The sequence below is a fragment of the Pan troglodytes genome, chromosome 10, assembly GCF_028858775.2.
Source record: "Pan troglodytes isolate AG18354 chromosome 10, NHGRI_mPanTro3-v2.0_pri, whole genome shotgun sequence".
In the NCBI taxonomy this organism is placed as follows: domain Eukaryota; kingdom Metazoa; phylum Chordata; class Mammalia; order Primates; family Hominidae; genus Pan; species Pan troglodytes.
The window spans coordinates 71,804,874-71,830,648 of record NC_072408.2 but is presented as its reverse complement, the minus strand read 5'-3'; the positions used below and the strand labels follow the sequence as shown (position 1 = coordinate 71,830,648).

The 25,775-nt window shown below is 35.9% G+C and overlaps 1 protein-coding gene across 23 annotated transcripts in view; it reads right to left on the bottom strand.

Moving 5' to 3' along the window:
* SOX5 (SRY-box transcription factor 5) overlaps nucleotides 1–25,775 on the bottom strand; it is a 1,033,373-nt gene that overhangs the window by 183,428 nt on the left and 824,170 nt on the right. For all 23 annotated transcript variants that reach the window (XM_054664454.2, XM_063785861.1, XM_054664458.2 and 20 more), the window contains 2 exons: nucleotides 23,782–23,954; nucleotides 17,612–17,680 (listed from right to left, as the gene is read on the bottom strand). In XM_054664454.2, coding sequence (XP_054520429.2) covers nucleotides 17,612–17,680; nucleotides 23,782–23,954 — 242 coding nt within the window. The remainder of the gene's footprint in view (nucleotides 1–17,611; nucleotides 17,681–23,781; nucleotides 23,955–25,775) is intronic.

Genomic DNA, 25,775 nt, shown 5'->3' with positions numbered 1-25,775 from the left:
ACAGGATTCCGACAATTGGAGTCATGTGTAAGCACTGTTTCAAAAAATATTTTCCTGACAGTAGAAAAAATATTTGGATGTTTGATCTCTACCTTATTGATATCAACTTGGGGGTCCTTCATATATCTTGCATAAATATTAACACCATCACTGAACTTTAAAAGGCCAAAAATATTCCAGTTGTGTTGCTTACACACATTGCAATGAATGGTGACTTTATTCATTAAGAGATGTAGCAAATATAGTCTCTATTTCACAACTTTCTGTCAGCCCTCAACCATAATTTTTTTTCTTTTACCCATCAATGACAAAACAATGTATTCTTACTTAATTACTGCTCTTTCACTTTTGGGAAGCTATTAAATAGTGAGCAGAAAACAGGCCTGGAGCATTTCTCACTATCATGTTTATTAAGAGCAGCTCAGGATCACATAAGGGGAGAATTATATTTCCTATGTAAGCAGGTGGGTATGTAAGATTGTAAAAAGAGAGCCTCAGTGAAAGAGTCCCTATGAGTAGGAGCAGATCATTATAACAGATGATGTGGGCAGACATCCCACTGATATTTAGTACAGCTTAACGCAGCCAGAACGGAATAAAACTTAATAGTGGTCAAGGTGGAGAGAAGGGATGAGTACTAATAAAGTAAACACAGCACATCCTGAAGTTATTTTCTGCTTCTCCTTTAAGTTAACACTGTACTGCAAAGAGAAAAGTTTTATAACTATATTCCAGCTATCTGAACAGTTATTGGCACTGGGGGAAAATGTCTACCAAACTTTTCATGTATTTTCTTGATGAGATTTTTCCTTTTTGATTTTAATAGAGAAAAACCATAATGTTTGCCTTATTGCCTAGATGATAGTTATTAAAGTAAAAAAATTCTTAAACAGGTTATTAGCATCTTTAAAATATTTTAAAATTAAAGACATACTCCAAGTTCATGATAATTTTTAAAAACCTTTCTGCAAAGGAGTATATTTTTTAAAAAATCAAGCCATAAATATGTGTGTATGTGGTAGATATTTCAAATAGAAAAGAACATCAAAGTTTAGTATATTAGCACTTCTTAATGCTACTGGAAGACACTAGTTAGATGAAATGAAAAAAATAAATAAAATAGTGTAATTACTCTGGTATACACGCATTGCTTGTGCTTTCTAAAATATTCCCAGTGAAAATAAATTTAAATATCCAAGAATTATTCCTTCATGAAGATATTTCCATTTCATTTTGAGGCTGTAAAACTCTTAAAGATAAGGACCACACTTCCTATCTTAATCTTTGCATACAGAAAGAGAGATTGGAAAAACGGAATCAACATCTTAAGGTTCATAATTTCAGGGACTTGGCAGAATTAGACCACAGTAGGTTAACCTAAGTTGAACTAGGATGATCGCAAAATACAGTGTTTTTACAAACTATGTTTAATCTCTCATCTTTTCCTCTAAAAATGCAGATGATTTTGATTTTTCTAAAGCCCCTTTGTGTCTGTTTTCCTATTATTATTTCACTGTTTATTATCCTGCATCAAAAACCTTATACAACAACAAATTGAGTTTTAATTTGAAAAGTTTTGTTATTTCATATTTCCTTTCTACTTTCTCTGATCAAGTCTCAAAATGAAAGCAACAAAAGTGAGAGAAAGGAAAAGGAAAGGACTGAAAACAAATGGCTGCTAATGCAGCTACATGGAGGAGATGGGCAATAGGAGAACATCAATTCCAAACGGTTCTCAATAGGGCACTAAAAAGCTTAGCAAAAAGATACCATTTTGCAATTTTAGATAAAATACAAAATTCTAGGGATTTGATCAGAGAGAGAAGGAGAAATGGGGGAAAACATTATACCTAAGCATCAGAAGCCATTAAAAATCTCAGAGTGGGTAAAGTTATAGCATACATGGTTTTGAGAGTTTTTGTTAGTTGCATGAATATTGTTATTTGATACTCTTTAGTATGAAAGTAACTCAAGAATGTCCATGGGTTGGCTTCAATATTTTTAAATTTTTTCTGCTATTGACTTCTCATGTTATCTCTGTGATTATGATTATATGCAAAAATAAAATTATCGGATACCATGCGTCATGACATGGATGAGCACAGATTTATTGGATGAATCAGAATCTAATTACTTATTACTCAAAGCAGGTTTTGTTTACATGTACTAACATTTTATCTTATGTTGGCTACATGAGAGATACATAAATACCATTTAATAATGACAGTATTGTAAGAAGTGAGATTCAGGAGGTTTCTAAGCTCGCCTCATAACTATAAAGATTATTAGCATTTTCATGCTACCAGTGTACTAATGTTTCTTTATAAAAAGGAGCTATCTGCGGAGCATGGTGACTCACACCTGTAATCCCAGCACCTTGGGAAGCCGAGGCATGAGGATCCCTTAAGGCCAGAAGTTTGAGACCAGCCTGGGCAACATAGAGAGGGTCCCCCCAATCTCTACAAAGCATATTTTTTTAATTAGCTGGGCATGGATGGTGGCATGCACCTGTGGTCCTAGCCACTCAGGAGGCTGAGGTGGGACAATTGCTTGAGCCCTGAGCCCCTGCCCAGTTTGAGGCTGCAATGAGTTACGATTGTGCCACTGCATGAGCCTGGGCAACAGAGTGAGACCCTGCTTTCAAAAAAAAACCCCAGCTATTTACCAAAAAAAAAAAACAAAAAAAAACAAAAACTGATGGATAGTTATTTCTGCATTATGTTCATTTCTCCTAAATTCTCAGAGAGATGATCTGCTGTTCAAGAGTGATTTTGTATCACAAGCATGGGAATGACTGGGTACAAAGCAATCAGGTAAGAGACAGTGTAAAAGAGAGGAACAAAAATGATATGAGCCAGTAGAAGACAGGTTTAAGTAACGATGTGTTGATGGAAGTATTTATACACCTCAAGATCATGCTTGTAATGCATTTAAGAGCAGTAGCCTTTGTTAACCACAAAAAAGACTCATTCCATGTTTCAAGGGATCAAGATACAAAGAAAGTCTTGCTTTCCTGTTCTCTTATGTGAATGAAGCACCTGTTACAGCACAAAACAGAAAGAATTTTTTAAAACAATAGGAAACTAAGAAAAAAGCCTTCAATAAATGGTAGAATAGAAAGAAGCCTAATAAATACCCGACATGTGGAGAACTGTGAATGAGCAGTATTTTACGGTGGGAGAAAAAGTAAAATCAATTGCAAAATGGGAAAATATTTTTCTTAGCCAGAATATTAATTTCCTAATTTAGGTTTTTAAAACATAACAAGGTAACAAAGAGGCCCTCTAAAATATTTGAGTTTTACTTTAAAAGAGTCTCAACTACCTTTTGTCAAAAGAGCACTTTTGTTGGAGAAATACATTCATCTGTACTTTTATACTAGGACATTATTTTTTCCTTTATTTGGTTAGTTCACAGATCCCAATAATATGTTGTTAAACATTTTGATCCAAAATGGGTCAAAGAGAGATACTAACTCACTGTAAAAATGATCTTTAAAAAAAAATACAGAGACTATTATGAACCAATGAAATATATGTTGTTAAAGTTTTTTATATGTACCTTCCAAAATAAATTACTAATTTTAGTGAATCAAAATTTAAGATTTCCTAATTGTTCTCTTAAAAACGTGTCATTTACAATTTTTATAAAAACATTCAAATATTGTTCCAAATGTCTTCAGCATTAGACTTAATATTTGTTTCAAATTCCAGATAAAGTCAACATGATGGGCTCGGCACAATTGCTCTTATTTTGTGTTCATCCGTACCTACGATCTTGATCTATTTAATATGATTAACCAGAACTAAGGTAAGACCCAGAAGAACAGGGTCTATGCCTAATTAGTTATAGGACTTGGGGATGGCCCTTTTCAGTTCTGGACCATATCTTCATCTACAAAAGAAGAAAAAGCTGGACCGAATTATCTCTAAAGTCTGTTTTTCTATATTAATTATTTTATTTATTTATTTATTTATTTATTTATTTATTTATTTATTTTTGAGACAGAGTTTCACTCTTGTTGCCCAGGCTGGAGTGCAATGGCACGATCTCGGCTGACTGCAACCTCCATCTCCCAGGTTCAAGCGATTCTCCTGCCTCAGCCTCCAGAGTAGCTGGGATTACAGGCATGCGCCACCATGCCCGGCTAATTTTGTATTTTTAGTAGAGATGGGGTTTCTCCATATTGGTCAGGCTGGTCTCGAACTCCCGACCTTAGGTGATCCACCCGCCTCAGCCTCCCAAAGCGCTGGGATTACAGGCATGAGCCACCACGCCTGGCCTATATTAATTATTTTATTGATCAAAAAGTTCTAATTCAGTAGTACTCACAGTGTTGGTCTGGGATGAGGTCAGTAGCTTATCCGAGAGCATAAACTACCAAACTGTTACCCTCATCAAAAAAAAACTTACAGTAAAAAAGAATGTCAGCTAAATTAAAGTGCATCCAGCAAGCTCCTTATCTTAATTGAGGACCTGTAACAGCTCGCAGAATGGCCTGAGTTCCACACTGTCCTAACACATTCTTCCTGCTCACTCAAATGACTATCTTTGAGTATACCCCAGTTTGTACAGCAATATAAACATTAGTAGTCAATTCTATGGCATGAGAGGAGTGAAATAATTTGCAGAATCAAGAATTGCACCCACCAAGCATGGAGTTGGCTATTCATTAAATAGTTAAGAGATTATACATGAAGCTTAGCCTACGTGCACAGGCACAAGCCAAGGAAGCTTGAAAAATTATCCATGAATATGGTTATTATTACCGTATCTCCAAATTTAAAATGAGGATATATGAATGGACAGAAACAGGTTTATGTATGGGTTATCGAACTGAAACCAGTTATTTAGATAGAGAGCATGGTGTTCACAGGAGGGTAAATATCATTGAGAAATACGGCATCTACCTTGTTAGGGGTCCAAAAAATACAAAATTGTGTGAATACACAGACAAAATATTTTGAAACATAAATGTCCTAGAAAATGTAAAGGATGATGCACGTTCTATACACATAAGCCTAATCACTGAGCATAAAAAATTGTTATTTTCAGAAGTTTCTATTTGTGGAACTTACAGCTCAGTAAAGCTGAATATACTTTCATTAGAACTATAGTCTCAAAACTATGTTTAAAATAGAAAGAAGAAATATACCCTTACCTGATTTTATTATATAACTATGATATTTCAGTTAGAGATGATGGAATATTTTAAACATACATGCTAAATATTAAATATTTACACAAGAAGGGAAGAGGGGGAGGTGAATTGAGATTCTCCCTCAGGGTAAAAATTACTATCTATGTTAGTGGATGACATTCTTATTATTCAGGTGCTCTGAGGCATCCATTTGGTCAAAGCTAGCTGCTCATATAAATAATGTTGGAAGTCTATAGTTACATATTTTTTAATTTGGAAATTTCATCACAAATGTATATAAATGATTAACCTTGGATTCATTTCACAAATTGTGACCTTAACAACAATTCTCTTTCTTTCACCCTTTGAAGCTGTTTGCTTGCGAAATGATTTTTGTCTCTCCTATATATACATACACATATACCACAATTCTATATACATCACTTCATTTTAAACATCTTTTAGTGCTCCTGAGTCTGACTGATGTAAGATGTTATTTTGAACATGCCAAAGCATCTAAACGGCTCTGGTCTTTTCTTTTCAGCCTGCATTCCTTGATAAGTGGCAAAGCTTCCCACTTATCAGTCACTCAAAGTGACTGTAGCTGTCAGTTGTGTACAAAGCGCAATCAGTTTGGAAGCGGAGACACCAGCATTTTTCTTCTCAGCTTGAAGCAAACACGTTTTGACTGCTAGTCATTCAATTTTAAAGCATCCTCAATTAGGGGCGGATGAAGATATAAAGAAAACACATCCTAAATACCTCCAGCAGGCAACAGAAAAATTTTATTGTTATCTCTTGATTTACCTTACGGCAGCCCTATCCCTCCTCTTTTTCTGGCTGCATGACACGGGTGCTCATGACAACATACCCTCTATCATGAAAAGATTGCCATAATATATTATACTAACAATCTGGGAAACCTTTCTTTGGGCTTGTTTATGTTTTCTTGCTCTCTCTCTCTCTTTCTCCCTCTCTCTCTCTCTCAAATTGCCCCACAGAAAATCAAATAATTGACTTTTAAAATGAAAACAAACTCAATCTTTCCAACTTACTCTGTTTATTGCTGATCAAGTTTTTATTCAACGAAAACATAAAATCCAATTGGATAATGAAAAGAAAAAGAAAAAAAGTTAGCCAGAGAAAGGAACTATGTATGGGAGGGAAAAATAAAAAGAGTAAAAGAAATCACGAGTGGCTATGTCAGATGATCCAGCAGCAGGTATGGATGTAGGTATTCGCAAAGCCATGGAAAGGAATACAGAAGTAGAAAGAGAATTAAAAAGGTATTCAGAACTAAACGGTGGTAATTAGAGGAGAAAAATTATATATATATATATATATATATATATATACACACACACACACACGCACTGACACACACACAAACACACATACACACACATATATGCAATAAACAGAGAAGATAAAGGAAAAGTAAATGATCAAAAAAAGATATATAGAAGCCTAGGTATGTATGTACGAACACACATGCGATTCATATACAATGTATACACAGAAATTAATATAATCTGTAATTAAATATATGTATATGACATTAAAACCTTCTCATTAGTTATTTTAGTTAAACATTTATGTACATTATAAAGTTAGTTCACCTTTTCTAATTTACTATGTAGATATAAGTCTCAACATAAGATAATTCTTTTTAAAGAGATGATATTTATCTATTATAAGCATAGCATCCTATTTTCTTAGCATTTATCAGTGAAAGTTTAGTTGTATGCAATATTTGCATATGTGGAAAATGTCTTTTCCTGATTTATAAATATTTATTTTCACCATTTATAAAAGGACAATCCCTTATCTTGTTTTACTGCAGAAAGCGAAAATAAATTACTTTTAAAAAAATATCCTGCCACATTTGCCAACCTGATAGATTTAACTCAGTTTGAAAAGACCAATTAGTCTTATTTTCTAGAGATGATCTGAATTAAATCACTCATTACTCTTCTAGTAAGAAGAGGGAGGAAGAAGACACCCCTTCAGTTTACAAAGTACTCAACTGTCAGGGTTTCAGAATAACACGCACGCATACACACACACATACACACAGGCCTCAGTTCTATCATCTGTAAAATGGATATAATAACACAAACTGTCTGAATTCTTGTGCTAATAATGTAAGATGACCTCTGTAAAATGCCAAATACTTAATAAGCAATAGGCTGCTCCTTCTTCTTACCAGTACAGTACAAAGAGATCATATTTTTTCCCTGTTTATAATATCAAGTCAAAAATTTATTGAAATAGAATGACATTTCAAAGGTAGTATACTAAATAGTTCATGGTTTACAAATCCTAAGATTACTAATTTAACCTTATTTGCTACTGTAACTACTACTCTTTAAGATAGGAGATTTATGTACCTTAAACTGTTTGATAGGGTTACAAATCCTAGATATCCCTAGAGAGTTTTGGGATTATTTTGGATTGGGCTGTCAGAGGTGGCCTCCCTGACAAGCATGGCATTTGAAGAGATTTGAATGAAGTAAAGGTCTAAATTATATGATTAAAAGAGTATTCGAGGCCATGAGAATAACCAGTGCAAATGCCCTGACGGTGGAACACTCTCAGCACGTTCCCAGAAACCAAGAAGGACAGTACAATCACATTTAAAAGATCACTCTAGCAGCTATGTGAAAAATCTACTTGGTGGGAGTAAACGAAGGAAGTAGGGTGACCAACATGGTTAGGAGCTTACTGCAGTAGTCTGAGAAATGATGGTGAATTAGACCAGAATGGCGTTGGTCAATTTGACAGATGTTGGACAGAAAACCAATGTAGATAGATTAGTTGTGAGATGTGAAAGAATGAGGATTCCAGGATGTCTCCTAGGTATTCGCCACAGAAAACAGGCAAATGGTATCATATTCAGAGGAGGAGAAACCGGGAAAGAATGAGTTTGGGGAAGATAATTAAAGGATATGTTTTTAAAATGTGAACTTTGAAGTGCCTGTTAGGTATCCATTTGTATTAGTCTGTTCTCACACTGCTAATAAAGACATATCCAAGACTGAGTAATTTATAAAGGAAAGAAGTTTAATAAACTCACAGTTCCACATGGCTGGGGAGGCCACACAATCATGGCGGAGATGAAGGAAGAGCAATGGGACGTCTTACATGGCAGCAGGCAACAGAGAGCTTGTGCAGGGGAACTCCCCTTTATAAAACCATCAGATCTCAGGAGACTTATTCACTATCATGAGAACAGCATGAGAAAGATCCACCCCCATGATTCAATGACCTCCCACTGGGTCCCTCCTATGACATGTGGGAATTATGGGAGCTACAATTCAAAATGAGATTTGGGTGGGGACATAGACAAACCATATCACCATTTAAATGGAACTGGGGTTTCTGACTCTGAAGATCAGGAGAGAAATTTAGGCTGGAGAGACAAATTTTGGAATATTATTTTCAGGGTGACATATAAAACCACTGACCAACTGAGACCATTTAGACAGTAAGTGTAGATATGGAAGTCAGATGATGGAGCATTATCACAATTCAGCCTTTTAAAGATGGGCAGACAATCTACCAAATAAGACTGGGAATAAGAAATAGAAACTTAAAGAGAAAAGCAAATTGTGCTGGACTGAAAAGTATTACAAAAATATGGGAGTGATCAAAATTTTCAAATGCTGCTGTAAGCTCAAGTATGATAAAGACTGAGAATTTTCCACTTCTAGAATACTCTCTTTGTAGAAGAAGCTATCCCAGTTTTCCCTTTTGCTTTTCCTTCAAGGGAAAACTAGGGATAAGCCTAGCAGCACACAGGTGTCCTTAATTCCCTACTCATCTTTTCTTTCCCAATTTATTCACCTGTTTGGCTCTCTTTTCTGAAGAATAATGGTGTTAAATACATACATCCCCGAGAGAGAGAGAGAGAGAGAGAAAGAGAGAGAGAGAGAAGTCAGTTTCTCATTGTTTGTAAGTTACATGAAAATTTACTAGCAAAAGCTCAAAAGAGTAGAAGTTAGTACTCTGTCTAGGGAGCTGAAGCAAATTTGCCATATGTTAGAGATGTCTGGAATGTATGTCTTGAATCATGACGTAACTGTGCTCTTCATAGAGTAATTCATTTTGTTAACATTCTGTTAATTTCAATGGCATATATTTTTCTATTTGTTAACTCTTTTCAAAGACAGGAGGTAGAAATTCATTCTAAAGACTTTGTGAGTACCCCCAGCTATAGTATTTATTTTACCACACTATTGTGTAAATTAAAGTAAAATAAAAAGTGGTTCATTTTGGACCAACATACTGACTTCGGCCAACATTCCCAAATCTTTCTGTTGTTGTTGACTTGCTTTGTTTTGTTTCTACTACTTGAAAATTACATTCCCAGGGGCATATGTAAGCAATGATAGTCCCTATTTTGTTAAGAGGATATGGACTACAGAGCCTCAGTGAGAAACAGTTCAAGTTTGTCCACAGGTAATTTTGTTTGGGAAGAGGTTGAAAAGTCATGGGAAAAATGACTGTCAGTCTGCCTTCTGGGCCAATCTCAATGATTCCAGAATGGCCATATTTACAACTTGTGAAAAAGCAGCTGCTCCAGACACATGGCAGATTTGGATAAAATGTTCCCAATGCTGAAGCCCGCTGGTTCTGTGGCTCTGATATTTCAGTTTACATGCAGATCTCTCTTCTTTAGACCACAGCAACGCTAACCAAAGTTTAAACAATGATCTAAATAGATTAAGTGAACACAGGATTCACTTCAGAAATCATACTGCAAAGATTGGAGAAGAAAGAAACACAGAAATGGGAAAACAGGAAAATAAAAATAATAAAGAAATTTGAGATTCCAGATAAAAAGCTAAAGAAAAAATGTCCTTCCATTAAATGCATTTTTTAGTGATTTTTCTGAGCAGCTCAAGTCAGGATGAGTTATAAAACCAGGATTACAACTTCTAAACATTGTTATCAACATCACGTCAATATAGTAATCAGCTTAGAGCAACACAGACTTTGTTATTTCAAATAGCGTCTCAATAAAAATATTAAAAAGTTCAAAATATCAAGGACATAGAGTAGTTAAAAATCCTATATAAATATAACCTCTCATGTTTGATAAATTCATCCAAAACAGGAGGTCAGAGGGCTAGAAAGCACATATTCAGGAAAAGAGGATTCTGGAGGTTTTATTTAATCATAAGAGTTTGGAGCAATTTATGGAAAAAATAAGACCAATAACATAAAGAGAAAAAATAACAGAAATTGGCAGTTGGGAGTAACAGAAGAGGAGATACACCATCCTCATTTGACAAGGCAAGTGTCAAGGAACACTTTATACTTGATTGAACAAGAAAAGGGGTTGTAAGTAAAATGAAGTTTAATAGCACCTACTCAATAAATTTAAATAATATATAACTGCATCTTGAGGAAGGGGAAAGGAGAGTGGCAATAGGGAGCTAGTAAATCTTCATGTTTCCAGGATCATGGTATTTAAAGTTGAAAAGTCAGAAATAGCACTGTAATTAAATTTTTTGATAGAGAAGTAAATACTAGGAGGAAGTCTATAAAAAAAAAATAAAAACTTGAAGATTTTAAAGTGGCTCCTTCTGAGTAAAAGGAGAGTAAAGTATAGAGAACTGGGCTTGAGATGGTTGCTTTCATTTCTTTTTGGTACTTTCTTAGCCATGTAGCATGCATTGTATCAATGAAGATGAAAATATATACACCTGTCAATCCGTATGTCTGTCTACAGAGACAGGTTTGCCTAGACAGAGAAATAAGAAGAAGGAGTGGATTTCTACCATTAGGTAATTGCCAGGAGACATATTAAAAAAAGAATACTTAAGGAATTTTAAAGTGGCTCCCTCTGAGTGAAAGGACAGGGCTGCAGGCAGTTATCCTTACAAACCCTTCAGGGCAGGCCACTTGTCTTCTCAAATGGAAGTTATACATCCAGAAAATACAAAGAAGAAAGTCATCCTTAAAGCTACTTCTTTATATCTCCATATTTCCTCCTCTAGTAATCTATCTGAATGCCAAGAAATTGTATCCTGTCCAGTTATGATGTATTTTATTTCACACAGCAAAACATTAGTTGGAGCTCAAGGAGTTAATGCATGTCTTTCTCAGGTTGAAATGCTACCTTAACTACACAGTGTTTATTCTTGGCATTTGCAGTCTCCAAAAGAGACAAGGTTACTTTGTAATCTCTTTGTGCTCTTGTATGTGTGCACGGTCTTGTTGAGTGGGGTAAAATGCTTACCACACTCAGGGAAAGAAATCATACATCAGCAGGTCAGTCAGGCACATACTATTATTTCACCTGTGACATTATTATGTTTCAATACAATATTTCAATGGATTTCCTTCTGCGTAATAATTTTTCAAGAATTACCAAAACTTTAATGAGCTCAGAGAACTTTGGTGCCAATAAAATGAAACCTTTATCACAAATTGGTTGAGCCCATGACTGCAACTTAATCATTCAATTGTATATAAGTCAAGTTGTATTTTTACCGTGTAGGAATAAGTTCCCAGGGAAAGAAAACTCATTTTAAAACTTAGGGCCATTAAGCCTTAAATGGTAGAATATTGGTAAAATCAAAATGAACTGAGCCAAAACTCGGGTAACTTGGAATTGAGCCATCGTTCCACAAGAAACAACTTATGTGACACTGGGAAAAATTTCTAACCTTACTTAGTTTTAGTTTACAAATGTCAAAATGAGAGATAGGTCTAAATAAAGCCTTTCTAAAAACCTCTTGTAGTTCTAAAATCATATGAATATGGAACACTGAACTCACAGTTTTTAGTGACTACTGCCATGTAAAGTATATTCTTTTTTTTTTCCTAGAAGTTCTCCTCTTGCTGGAAACATTCATGAATTGCCCATCATTGGAAATACAGAAAGCACACATTTTTCTCTCTAATGACTTTGGCAAAAATGTTTAGCCCATGTACTTGCTAAATACCAGTCACAATCCCATTTAATCTTCAGAGAACCAGGTGTTAGTTAGGTATTATATTTCCTTTTTTATAGATTGCAATAATAAAACTCAGAGGGAGTAAACCATTTTCTCAAGATCACACGGCAGATATCAGATGTGAAGATGCACAGATTGAGTTCAGGTTCATCTTATTCCAGATCACTGTTCTCAATCATTTTTTAAAAAACTATTCAACATAATTAAAATTGCATTTCATACAGGTAAATATAATCCTACACCACCTGAAGCAACCAAGTTCCTTCCTATATACTATGCAATGCACACTGCCAAACTAAGAATACAAGAGAATGGAAATATTTTCTTTGCTCTACCCTTAGGTCCTGACAGAATCAGTGACCCAAAGCTATGACTAGTCCTGCACATGTTTAACTTATGAATCAGAAACAATGACAGGAGATTATTAAATACTAATTCTTTGCTTGCAAGAGAACACAATGAACAATAGTTGGAAAAGTTAATCAGATGGGGAAATGGGGTAAATTTTTGGAATCTTTTATAAAAGTTCAAACACTGATGCCCTGGTATGGGAATCATAAAATATGCAGTTGAAAAGAAGTACAGTATCTTTAAACTTGCAATTAAAAAGTATCTTAAGTAGATTTCATGCTAGAACACATTGTCGGATTAGCCCTATTAGTTGCTGTAAAGAACCTTAAATTCCATTAAGTATTATTGAAAAGGAGTAAGAAACTTATAACTAGCACATGCTTCTCACACACATGCCCAAAACTATAGAAACCCTGTCCCACCAGAAGCTTCAAGATGACAGGAAACTTAGGTCTCCAGGAACACTCAATTTGTTGTCATAATGAAAGCTGAGTAGAAGTCACTCAGTCACTTCCTGTGAAACAGTGAATCAGGTCAAGATGAACCACTGGTCCAGGATCTTTACTGGAAACATAAAGCAACTAACTATCAATATTAGAAACAGGTTGATTTAATGTAAAAAAGAAAATAGGAAATAAAATTGCTAAAAGATGGGGACTGTAGAATAGGCAACAGAGTAAGAGGGGAAAAAAAAGAGCTTCCCTTCCAAAAATTCTAGAAAGATATCTTATTCTAAAATATTTACAAATTTCATCTATTAATGTGCATTAAAGTTAGCTTGATACAGTAAATTGAAATTTAAAAAATTATCTTTTAAGTCAATAAACACAAATATTAGAGGGAAATATTCCTGAACAGTAGAAAAATAAGACAAACTTCTTAGTGCTTCTAAAATTAAGAGTCTCATAGAAAAGTGGACATGTTCTTGAGGGAAGATGGATGTTTCTGGTATTTGTAGAGTAAACTGGTTTATGATATTGCAAACAATAATAGAAAACATTCTTAATCCTTAATGAATTCGGTGGGTCAACCTGGCAGAAGACTGTAACCCTACAAAGTCTTTATAAGGAAGAAACGTAGATTGAGTTTTTAATCCAGTTAGAATTATGCAGTTTTAGAGCTAAGGTTGCTTTTTAAAGAAATAAAAATAGTTCATAAAGAACTGATCCTAAGCAATTAAATAAAACCCGTTCACTTGCAGATTCTTATGGCATTTTCTCTAGAGCATGTCTACCATACAGCTAAACCTACCACCACTCTTTTCATCAGATGTTGAGAAAGAATTAAAAAGGCCAAGAGAAACTTGAAATAACCTGGATGTGATGATTAATTATACGTGTCCAGTTGTCTGGATTGAGGATTACCTAGATACCTGGTAAAACATTATGCCGGGGTGTGTTGTGAGGTTGCTCTCTGAGGAGATTAGCACGTGAGTCTAAGTGGCCTAGGTGGGGAACATTCACCCTCTCAATGTGGGCAGGCACCTTCTAATCTGCTGAGGATCCAGAAAGAACAAAAACAGAGAAAAGGTGAATGCGTGGATCTATCTGGTGGGACTGGGATACACTCTTCTTCTGTCCTTAGACATCAACTTCAGGCCCCTCATCTTTGTACTCCAGGACTCACACTTGCAGCTTCCCGGCTTCTGAGGCCATTGGCCTTGGAGTGAAAGTTGTATCAACAGCTTCCCTGGTTCTGAGGCCTTTGCACTTGGACCGAGAACCATGCCGCCAGCCTCCCAGGGTCTCCAGCTTGCAGAAGGCCTGTTGCAGAACTTAGCCTCCATAATTGTGTGAGCCAATCACCCAGTAAGTCCCGTCTCATATATCTATCTATACCTACATCTATATTTATATCTATCTATATCATCCATATCTATATCTTCTATTGATTCTGTCATTTTGGGGAGCCCTGAGTAATATACTGGGGTATTAGAGTATGTAAATGTTTGTGCATATACATAAACATACAAACTTGTTCATGCTTTTTTAATCAAATGATATATATTTCAAATGGAATAAAGACATCTAAATTGACTTCTCCTTTAGCAAGATCTCACAACAACAATGAGCAAAATGTAGAAAAATATTATCTTTCCTGTCATTTAACATATCCATCAAATGAAAAAAATTGCCCAGCTCTAACTCGTATCAATCGAATTCACACAGCAGATCTGTCTACCCCACTTGATGTATTGGATTCCTTTGCTAAAACTGGACCAAGATAATGTCTTTTGTATTCATATATGAAACAAACATTTTAAAGGCATTCTTAATTGTGGACTATAAAACGCTACAGTCTACTACTCCATCAATATACACATTGTTTTCTAAGGTCTGGAACAACAACAATGGTATAAAACATCTAAGAAAGTACAATCAGGATGAATAATTTAGGTTAGTATGTTTATTTCTACAAGGTATCAAGGCACTGTATTTAAAAAAGAAAAAAGTAGATGGAAATCCTAGATGAGTATTTTCAAATATCAAATAAGATAATCTATGGTAAATTATTTTGTGAGCATTCAATTATATATCCATTTTTAATTAAAATAAATCTTATAATATTTGTTATACATTCCAATTGCCTTTCATGACAGCAGATTCTATATTTACTAGTCTTCATCCTTGCCCTATGCTTCCAAGAAAAAGGAGGCAGTAGGAAGAAGGAGAAAAGGGAAGAAAAAACATTCTAAAATGAAATATGGCAAAGATTTATGTGGCGGGAAAATTAGTCTGTTCTACATTTTTAATGTCCTATTTCTACATATGTCACCACATCAGAGCTTCCCATAATTGTTTGAACAATCTCGCAGTAGACTAAACAATTCAAATATGTTGTTACTTTCATAACTATTAAGTGTTTATAAGACTTCTCCACATTAACAATTGACAAAATATATTTCAGAACTATGCTTTTCGTTAATGAATATGCTGGAAGCTGTGAAAATGAATTTCTTTCAGGTTATCAGTCTTGCTCAGTACTTATTTGTTGCCTGAAAGGGTTTTGACTCTGTCAGTTTCATTTATCTGCACTAACTCTAGAAAGAAGACAAACACACATATATAACTCAATATCTCAATGTTTCCCTCAAATTACTTTCAGTGTGACTTTATTTCCTTTAGGGACTTTTTCTTTTCCCACTCTGAAATAGTTAGGCTGGCCGCTTAACACGTTGATCAAATAAAAATTCTAAGCTTTTGAAATTCTCATACTCCACAAAAGTTCTATTATAGTCAGAAAACTTTGCTTCTTATCCTAGCTCTACCAGTTTCTAATTGTGTGGTCTTGGGCATGTTGTTAAACTTGGCCTTTGCTCTCTGAAATACAGTTCCTATAGTCTTAGAATTTCTAGAACATATAATTTTTAAGTGCTTTTCATTAAAAAATGTTCTGACTTATAAATTACAGTGCTTCATGCTCTGAAGCAAGAATCCATCCATTTCAACTTTTTGTCATTATGACAGGGCTTAAAATCCACATTGTGAATGTAGTGGTCATAATTGTGGAATAATTCCTAAGAAAGCACTGAAGGTGTTGGCTAATCTAATTGGTCGGAACAGTTTATTGAGCCTTACACCCATTTACAATATGAGTTGAAATCTATTTTTGCCATTCTGTTTAACAAAGGACTTATTTCAGTATTACAAAAATTATAAAAATCTAAAACTATTGGCGCACTTGTCAAATTGCAGTAAAATCAAGTGACTACCACATTGCTGATTATGGAATTACCTTACTTAGAATAAGAAAGTGCCATAACAATATTAATACCTATGCTTTGATAATTAATAACATTTTAAATGCAGATAACCAGGTACCATTGACTAAAAAGTCAGTGTACTTTGAACAACATGAAGTTCAATGAACGGTTTTAAACCACTGAAATGAATAACCACACTTCAGATATGAGTGGATTATAACATGTTGGAAATGTGCTGATCCTAATTGCAGTTAAGGAGGGGAAAGGTCCTCGGCTGGAACATCTCACTGAACTTCCACTGTCTCACTGAAGCTATCTACGGGTCATTAAAATCCCAGGTAGAATAAGAAAGAAGGAACAGTGATAGGTCTGCTAAATCCATCAAAACTAGGTGTGCCCGACTCAATTAGATACAATAGGAGAAATCTGGATGGCAAAGAAGTTAAAACATGATTAATACAAGAGTGAAATAATTTTGACACATTTGCTTCCTGTCATTTATGATATTTACACTTAATAAAATATGTTGGATCTCAAGATATAACTTCAAGAGAATCATGAATTTCTCTCCAGATTAGCATACTGCAAAGCTAACAGTTGCCTCCAGATGGATGATGTTACATGGGGTTGGATTCATAGCTCCATGAATTAGGTTCCTTGATAGTCATAGCAAGTGAGTATTGAGCCCTGACACTATGCTAAGGCTCTTTATCCATGATTTCCTTTAACCCTCAAAAATCTCTCTATGAAGTAAGTGCTGTTCAGAAAGTAAATTGTCAGAAGGGAAACAAAGCTGAACTTTTGTCAAAGTTTATGACACTAGCAAGTTGTGGAAACAAGACATCACTGGAAACTTTTTTTCTTTTTGTTACCAATACAGCTGCTTCCTCCTGTATTGATGCTCCTTATCATTGCAAATTTCCAAATAACAAAAATATGGAGGTCCCACAGCCTTCAGGCTTGTTTTCTCCAGGCAAAACCACAGGTAAATCGACTTGAACACCAAATTATTGCCATCCCTATGTTCCATCTTTATCACGCATGGCTCTCGGGCATGCAATAAAAAAGTTCTATCTGGTACTACTTCTCTAACTGAAAACCCAGGTACCTTTCTGCTTTGGTTCCCTGCACCTACCCAGTTAAGAACACTTATAGACACATTTTAACATTAAAATGTAGATAAAATGAAACCTTTGTCTACAATAATTTCTTCTCAGCATAAGATGAAAATAACTGTTAGCTTGCTTAGATTGAAGCTCCCTGACACAGTAGGGCCTGTAGACTGACCAGACACCATTTGCAAGATTTCCATGGCAGAGGAGGTGCTATGTCATGAATTAGCCTGAAAGTCATTTTTATTTTGGAGGTCATTTCAGTTAGGTATTTAAGGATAAGAAACAGAATATATATTTTTTAAATTGTAAGTATATTGAAATTATGATTTCTGACCTGGATCTGTTGCTGGAGCAAATTGATTTTGTGTTGTTGCTGCAGAAGCTGCTGCTGCTGTCTTGCAATCTGTGAAGAAATTGCACATGAGAAATTTACAAGTATATTGTAGTCCCGGAGGGAAGTTACTAATGTTCTGTTTCTCAAAGTTTGATTTGACACTGATTAAGATGATGAAAATAGACGTGTCTGTGCTCCTAAATTATCAGCAATTCATCCTAAGTAAGATCAAGGAAGATATTTAGTCTTTAGGAACAGTTATGTTTCTTTTGGCCTAAAACAAATGAAGCCTAAGATACTACGGCAGTGATCAATCCCAGAAAGAAATGTCTGTTTTTCGAACATCCCTCTTCCTAGTGATATATTAAGAAGGTGCTGCTTCTGACATTTTCAGCCCTTTTCTATAACAGAGTGTTTCACAAATGGGGAAGGGGAGGTTTAAAACTGAGGAGTTCAGAGTAGCACAAAGTATTGCAAGACACTGTATTTATTAGTAAAGTTTTTGGTATTTTTTTTTGTTTTTAGGTAAGTAATTTTCTCATTACTGCCTCTCACAAGCCCCTTACCACCAACTCAATGCATGCTATTGTGGTTTCTGTTTCCATTTTTTTTTTACCAAAATGATTCTTAAGAAGGTTGCCAATCACATGCATTATTTTAAAATTCTGAAGCGTTTTTCAGTCGTCGTCTTTTGACCTCTCATCAGAATTCAACACTCAAATGTTTTCCCCTGATCATGAACTTTATCTGTTGGCTTCTGTGACATCATCATACTTCCCTGGTTTCATTTCTGCCTCTCACGTTCTTCTCCTTCTTAGTCACCTTTAATGGCTCTTTCCAGCCATTAAATGTTGTAACTCTCTGAGGCTCAATTTTAGACTTTGTTCTTTTCCTTCATACTTACTTCCATATGTAAGCCAAGTGCTTCTAAATGTGCTTCTCTAGCCTAGACCTTTGTTTTAAGCATCAGGTCCATTTATTGAGAAACTTATTCAAAGGAACCTCAAGTTCAACAAGTCCCAAACTAAATTTGAGATTTAGCCTTCCATATAGTCATCTTAAGTATTTCCTAACTTAGGAAACAGCACAATCACTTACCACTCTCACTGTTATTTGCATTTATAACACCTTCTACATTTACTTAATATTATGCCCATGCTGTGACTTTATATTTGTTTATTTATTTGTTATTAACATCTTTCTGTCTCCTAGGGAGAAGTCCATAAATTCAGTGAGGGTGGAGGCCATGTATATTTTACTCACTGTTCTCAGGAAGTCCATTACAAAAGCAATGCTGAATGGATATCTAATAACAGTGAATGAATAGATGAGATGAAAACTGTAAACATTTCATCACATGGGATAGGATATAACTTCTAACACCCTGAAACTTATCACTCTCTTATAAATAAGTTCTAGATCTCATTCTCATCAAGTAATAGTCACTAACATTTTTATTTAAAAAAAAAAAAAATCTCTTGGCCGGGTGTGGTGGCTCACGCCTGTAATCTCAGCACTTCGGGAGGCTGAGTTGGGTGGATCACGAGGTCAGGAGATCAAGACCATCCTGGCTAACAGGGTGAAACCCCATCTCTACTAAAAATACAAAAAAATTAGCCAGGCATGGTGGCGGGCGCCTGTAGTCCCAGCTACTTGGGAGGCTGAGGCAGGAGAATGTCGTGAACCTGGGAAGTGGAGCTTGCAGTGAGCCAAGATCGCTCTACTGCACTCCAGCCTGGGTGACAGAGCGAGACTCCGTCTCAAAAAAAAAAAAAAAAAAAAAAAATCTCTTAACCTCTACACCTGAAAGTCAAAAATTCAGGAAAAAATTCACACATCACCATGAACAAAAGAACCCATGTGATAAGGATGGATGTACCTGGCTGCACAAAAAAATTTATTTCCCTATGGATGATGGTTTAATTATAATTATTTTAATGCTTTACTTTTATCTTTGGAATATGGTAAAAAAAATACATTTTTTTCTTTCTCTTTTTTTTTTTTTTTTGAGACAGAGTTTTGCTCTTGTTGCCCAGGCTGCAGTGCAATGGCGCGATCTCAGCTTACTGCAACCTCCGCCTCCTGAGTTCAAATGATTCATCTGCCTCAGCCTCCCGAGTAGCTGAGATTACAGGCATGCACCACCATGCCTGATTAATTTTTTTATATTTTTACTAGAGACACGGTTTCACCATGTTGGCTAGGCTGGTCTTGAACTCCTGACCTCAGGTGATCCACTTGCCTCAGCCTCCTAAAGTGCTGGGATTACAAGCGTGAGCCACAGTGCCCGACCTACAATTTTTTTTTTTCTGAAGAAAGTGGTAAAAGAGAGAGTAGAAGGAAGATTACCTTTTTCATTAAGTCTAGTTCCTTCCTCCCACATAGCAATATTTCAAATGCTATTTAAATCCTTTTAACAGAACTTTAAGAATACTTCAGAACCTGACCACTTCAACCTCCCACGTACTTTCTCCCATTCACCGTGTCTCTCATCTGGATTGTTGTAATGGCCTCCATTTGCTCTTTGTGTTTTTGCTCCTGCTCCCTATAGTCGATCACAGACCAGCACCCTGAGAGCACTTTTTAAAATATGAGTCCACTTTCAGAGACTGAGGTGGGCAGATCGCAAGGTCAGGAGTTCGAGACCAGCCTGGCCAACATAGTGAAACCCCGTCTCTACTAAAAATACAAAAAATTAGCCAGGCATGGTGGTGGGCACCTGGAATCCCAGCTACTTGGGAGGCTGAGGCAGGAGAATCTCCTGAATCTGGGAGGTGGAGGTTGCAGTGAGCCAAGATCACGCCATTGCACTCCAGCCCAGGTGACAATGCAAGACTCCATCTCAAATATATACATATATATATGTATAGTCATGCTATTCATCTTTTCAAAACACTTCTCTCTCACTCAGCAAAAAGCCAGTGTACATATAATGCCTGCAAGGCCCTATAAGATTTGGTCTCCTGCTACCTCTCTGATTTCATCTCATCCCCTATCACCTCATGCCTGCCACATTGCATTCCTAACTGCCTCTTGTACACACCAAGGATGCTCCTGCCTCCCAAGGATACTCCTGCTTCTGGGCCTTTGCACTTACTTTTCCCTCTTTCTGGAATACTCTGCCTAGACAGCCCCATGGCTCACTCCTACACTTCCTACAGGTTTCTGCTCAAATGTTCTCAGTCAAAAATGTCTTCCCTGAGCACCCATTTTAAAAGAACATATTCCCATAGATAATACCCTCATCTCCAATGCCCTGCATAAGTTTTCAACATAATACTTAGCAATGTACAGTTTACTGGTTTACTTATTGTCTATCCTTCCCAACTAGATTTCAGTACACAAGGGATTTTTGTCTGTTTTATTTCCCCACTCTACTCCCACTAACTAGAACAAAACCTGGCATCAAATTGGTGGTCAAAGAATATTTATCTAATAGACAAATGTGGAATGGAGCTCAGAATCTGGGGGAAAGGCTCATCAGTAAACAGATCCTTTAGCTTTTGTAACAGCTATACCAGAAGTATTAGAATACATAGAATGGGGACATTCTACACTCAGTAGGGAGTGCTGGGAGGAGTGTCAGAAAAAGACTACAGGAGAAGACGAACCTGCCCTGACCCTTAAATAATAAGTATTAAATGTCTTTCATGAAAAGATCTGCCACCACAGAGTGGTAACTGTGCATGCCTGCCAGGTATGGTAGAGAAGCGCTGGGAGAGCTGAATGGGCTCTAGAAACATGACCTGTAGCTATCACCAGGGATCTTCTCTCAGGCTGTGGAGGCAGCAGTGCAGGACATCTCTCCAATACAGGAGAGAAATTCTTGAAGAACCTAGGGGTTTGTAAAGTTCCAAGGAGAATGTCAGAGGTCTTGGGAAAGTATTAGAATCAAAGGATTCTAGAATCCTTTTATAATATTCAGGGATGGGCTAGAATGTGAAAGAGATAAGAAAGAAGCTTCCTCTCCATCAGTCATTGCTTAGATCTTTCAGGACATGTGTGCCCTCAGACCCACCAAAGCAAATAGGGGTTATCTACAAAAAATATCCCCAGCCAAGCTACATTTTCTGAAGCTCCTAGGATTCTCCACAATTCAGTTGACTGAAAGATTGAGAGTTAAGGACAAGAAAAGAGTGGTGTTGTTTTATACTGTTACAGGCAAGCATTCTGAACTCTTTTATCATGGGGATAAAGCAAGAGGCATATGGGCCATATCCAAAAACAAGCCAAATATATCTTTAATGAAAGTGATTAGGCATTTCATTAAAAATAAAACGAACATCTTTTAAGCAGACATCAACCACCAAGTAGAGAAGAGAACAATGGAAATAAGGGGGTGGAAAAAAGGAGCTCCTCAAACATAAACTGAGTATTTCTTCATGCCATTCAACCCTGCTAGCTTACACTTTGAAAGATGTTTAGAAGGTTTTACAGGGATGTATAGACACACAGATATTAAATAGTGGCCATCCTCCACCTGGGATGGTGAATGGACTATGCCCAGAACATGGAACAGGAAAAGGACTTAGCCATGAAAAAGAGGGCCATACTTATCTGTAAGCTGAAACTATGTCACCTCCCCTCTATCTTACGTTGTATTTACTACCAATTTTTTTTAACTAATAGTTCATAGGCATTGCCTCCATTTTCCTACTATGTACATTCCAGTTTTTATTGTCTGATTTCGGCTACTAAAACACCATAGAAGCCTTACTCTTCAAGGCCAACAATGAGAATCTAAATGAAAAATCTAGTAGTTTCAATTTGATATTAGAATGATTACTTTTCTGTAGCATTTAACACTGTTCCCCAAAACCTCTTAAAATCTCCGTTTTGTTTCCTATGACATTGCACTCCTGGCCCCACTTCCATATCTGATTCTTTCTGCATATGTTCATTTTCCTTTCTCTGCCAGCTATATAAGCCAGTATCTCCCAGTGATCTACCCTTAGTTCCTTTCTGCTTTCTTGTAATATTACCACTGTAAATTAAGGCCTATAAGCCTGCCACATCTCTGCATAAAACACTCCTATCCCCGATATTAACATGGCTGCCTTTTGTATGTCATTTAGATCTCAGCTCAACTGCCAAAGCTTTAGAAAGATCTAGCTGCCCAATCTAAGGAGCATTGCCTTGTCATAGCAATCAACATTTATCTTATTATTCTGTTCATATTTTTTCAAATTATTTATCACTATATAATATCATTTTGTTAATTTATCTGCTCCTTTATCTGTCTCTTTCTTTCCACTAAAATTTAGGGGCTTTGTCTCTCTGGTTAATTGAGATAGCCTCAATAATTAGTTAGTACAGTGCCCGGCACATAAGAAGCACTAGATTACTATTAGTCAAATAAATGAATGAATGTTATCTCCTCCAGTAGAGTTTAAACCACCATTTCTCTGTAAATAACCTAAGAAACACCTGAGCTCTCTTCCAAAATGCTGACTGGTGTTTCCAGCTGTCTCTCACATACCTCCAACTGGACAACTTGACAGGAGCTGTAATTCAACAACATAAAACTACTTTCTTTTCCAAACTTGCTCTTCTGACTTTCTCTGTTTCTGGTGATGGCATTCTCAATCTCCCTGTTACTAGGCTCAACTCTTTTCCTTTCCCTTTTGCCTACTCAAAGAATTCTACTAACCATAACTCTTCCACCTGTTTATTCCTTTCATCTCTTTGTCCATGGTCATTACCCTGACTAATTTAGATTCTCACTCTTTTTAATTTAAAGTATTACAATGGCCTTGTAACTGAACTTCCTGCCCCCAGCTGGAAACTCAGTTTACTTGTTGAAGCCCACAAGAAAGCATATCTCAAATGTCAGCTCTCTAATGAATTCTTTCAAAATGCTTCTTGTTGAAAATGTTCTCTTGACTCTCCATGGTTCTTTTTTGGTATTTTTCTCATGATTTATCAGAATTTACCTTGATTATAATTACTTCTACACTACTTACCACCAAAGTAGTTAATAAGCATCTTAAAATCTGGGTTTTGTCTGTGGGTGGGTTTTTGTTTTGTTTTGCTTGTTGGGCCTTTGAATTTATTTAACTGGGGAGGTGGAAGGGACTCTTATTCATTGTTGTGTGCCTAGGACAGTGACCTATAAGTAGCAGGCAAAGCAATGTCTGAGGAATTTGACTGCATCGCTAGTTCTTACTCACCTGTTCTTGTTGCTGCTTGGCCAGCTCCATTTGCTGACGCTGTTTCTCAATCTGAGAGGCAGCTAGTTTCTTCTGCTCATCGTGCGCAGCCAACAGCTGCTCTCGTAGGCTGGTCAGCTGGTTGATCATACCCATGAGTTGCCTTTCTTTCTCAGCTAAGCTCTCGGGAGTCCCTACAAATCATACAGCAATAAAACAGACAAAATAAATGAAAAAAAGTAATTATTTCAATGAAAATGGCTCTGTTGTATACAGAGCTAGTCCAAATATAAAGTTCAATAAACACAAAAGCATTACCTACCTTCTTTTACATTTTCACGCAACAGTAAAAAGTGATGGCAATTTACCTATTACAAAATACCACAGTCAACTTGGCTCTCTGGCACAATAGATAGTACATTGGACCTCAAATGAAATTCCATAATGACCAAATATTTTTAATGTTTTTACACTTATAACCAGTAATAATCTATAGTTTTTTTTAACTTTTACTTTATAAGTAAATTTAAAAAAAATGTTGGCTGAACATCTACTGTTTTTAATATTCTATGCTAGGGCCAGCTGGAAATAAAAAGATGTCCCAAGTACAGTTCTTGGCCTTAAGTACTACAGTTTTTCATCTAATTAAGAAGGCAAGACAAAGACACAAAAAACTAATAGCCAGAGTTATTAAGAGGTCAAGGCATTAGTATTAGTGATATGATTCTCCCTTTCTTAAAAAAAAGTTGAAGATTCAGAATTCTATGTTAAAAGAGAGCAAACATCTATTTAGCCAATCAAGTTTTAGATCGTATTCCCCATATGCCAATTCAGAGTCTATCTTCAAAAATAAAATATAGTTAACTGAGCAAATATTCAAGTTTGAGAAGACAAATATAGCAATTGTGAGATAATGTGGTTGGCAAATTAGCATCACATTATGGTCACGTAAGCTAATACATAAATCCAAAATTTGGAGAAGTCATGGTAATCATTTAAAATACATATTACACTCAAGATATTTAAAACATGCCAATGAATCTTATTAAGTTAAAATTTATATTTAATATAAGAGAAATATGTGCTGTTCACTGAAAAGGAAACAGTATCACATTTAATTGTTCTTTTAGAACTCACAAGATAGACAAGGCCCCTATGATAAAGTACTACCAGTAGGAGAGAACACCCTCTTTAATTACAATTTTCACTTCAAACATAAGACACTAAGCACTGTTTTACTACTGCATTTGCCACCTGTATACATAATTAGATAGAAGGATCTGTTATAACTCAGTCACCCTTCTTAACCCCAGTGCACTTCTCCTACCAATTTAGGCTGAAACAGTTTGTTCTATTTTGGGAAGTAGCAGCTATAGTTAGTAGATTATAATTTTTATACGGCCATTTGGAATAGAAAGAAGGGTTCTAACATATTTTACATATAGCATAGAGAAGAAATATTCAGAAAAGAAAATGTGTGAATAAGGCAGTAACCATTTCTTATGCTCTTTCTTATTATCAATGCCTATCCTTATTCAAGGCAGGCAGTCAATAATGTGTTGCTAATAATTTATTATATCTCAGATATTTGGATTCCATCAGAATGAATGAACACTGACTCCATGAATAATAGCCACATGACTATTATATCCTAATATTAAATAATATAAATATAACTTGGGAAGATTTTCTTAATGAAAATATTCATATGCTAGCAAGATAAACATCTTCCTACATTGTTAATAGAGAAGTAAATTTCTACCACATTTCAAGGAATACACACTAGGAATACCAATACACATCATGTCTTAGAATGTGCATAACCTACAAAGGATAATTGTGCTTTAAGAAATCTAGCCCACGCTGGGTGCAGGGGCCCACGCCTGTAATTCCAATGTTTTGGGAGGCCCAGGAAGGAGGATCACTTGAGGCCAAGAGTTCAAGACCAGACTGGACAACATAGCAAGACTCCATTTCTACAAAATTATTTTAAAAATTAGCTGAGCATGGTGATA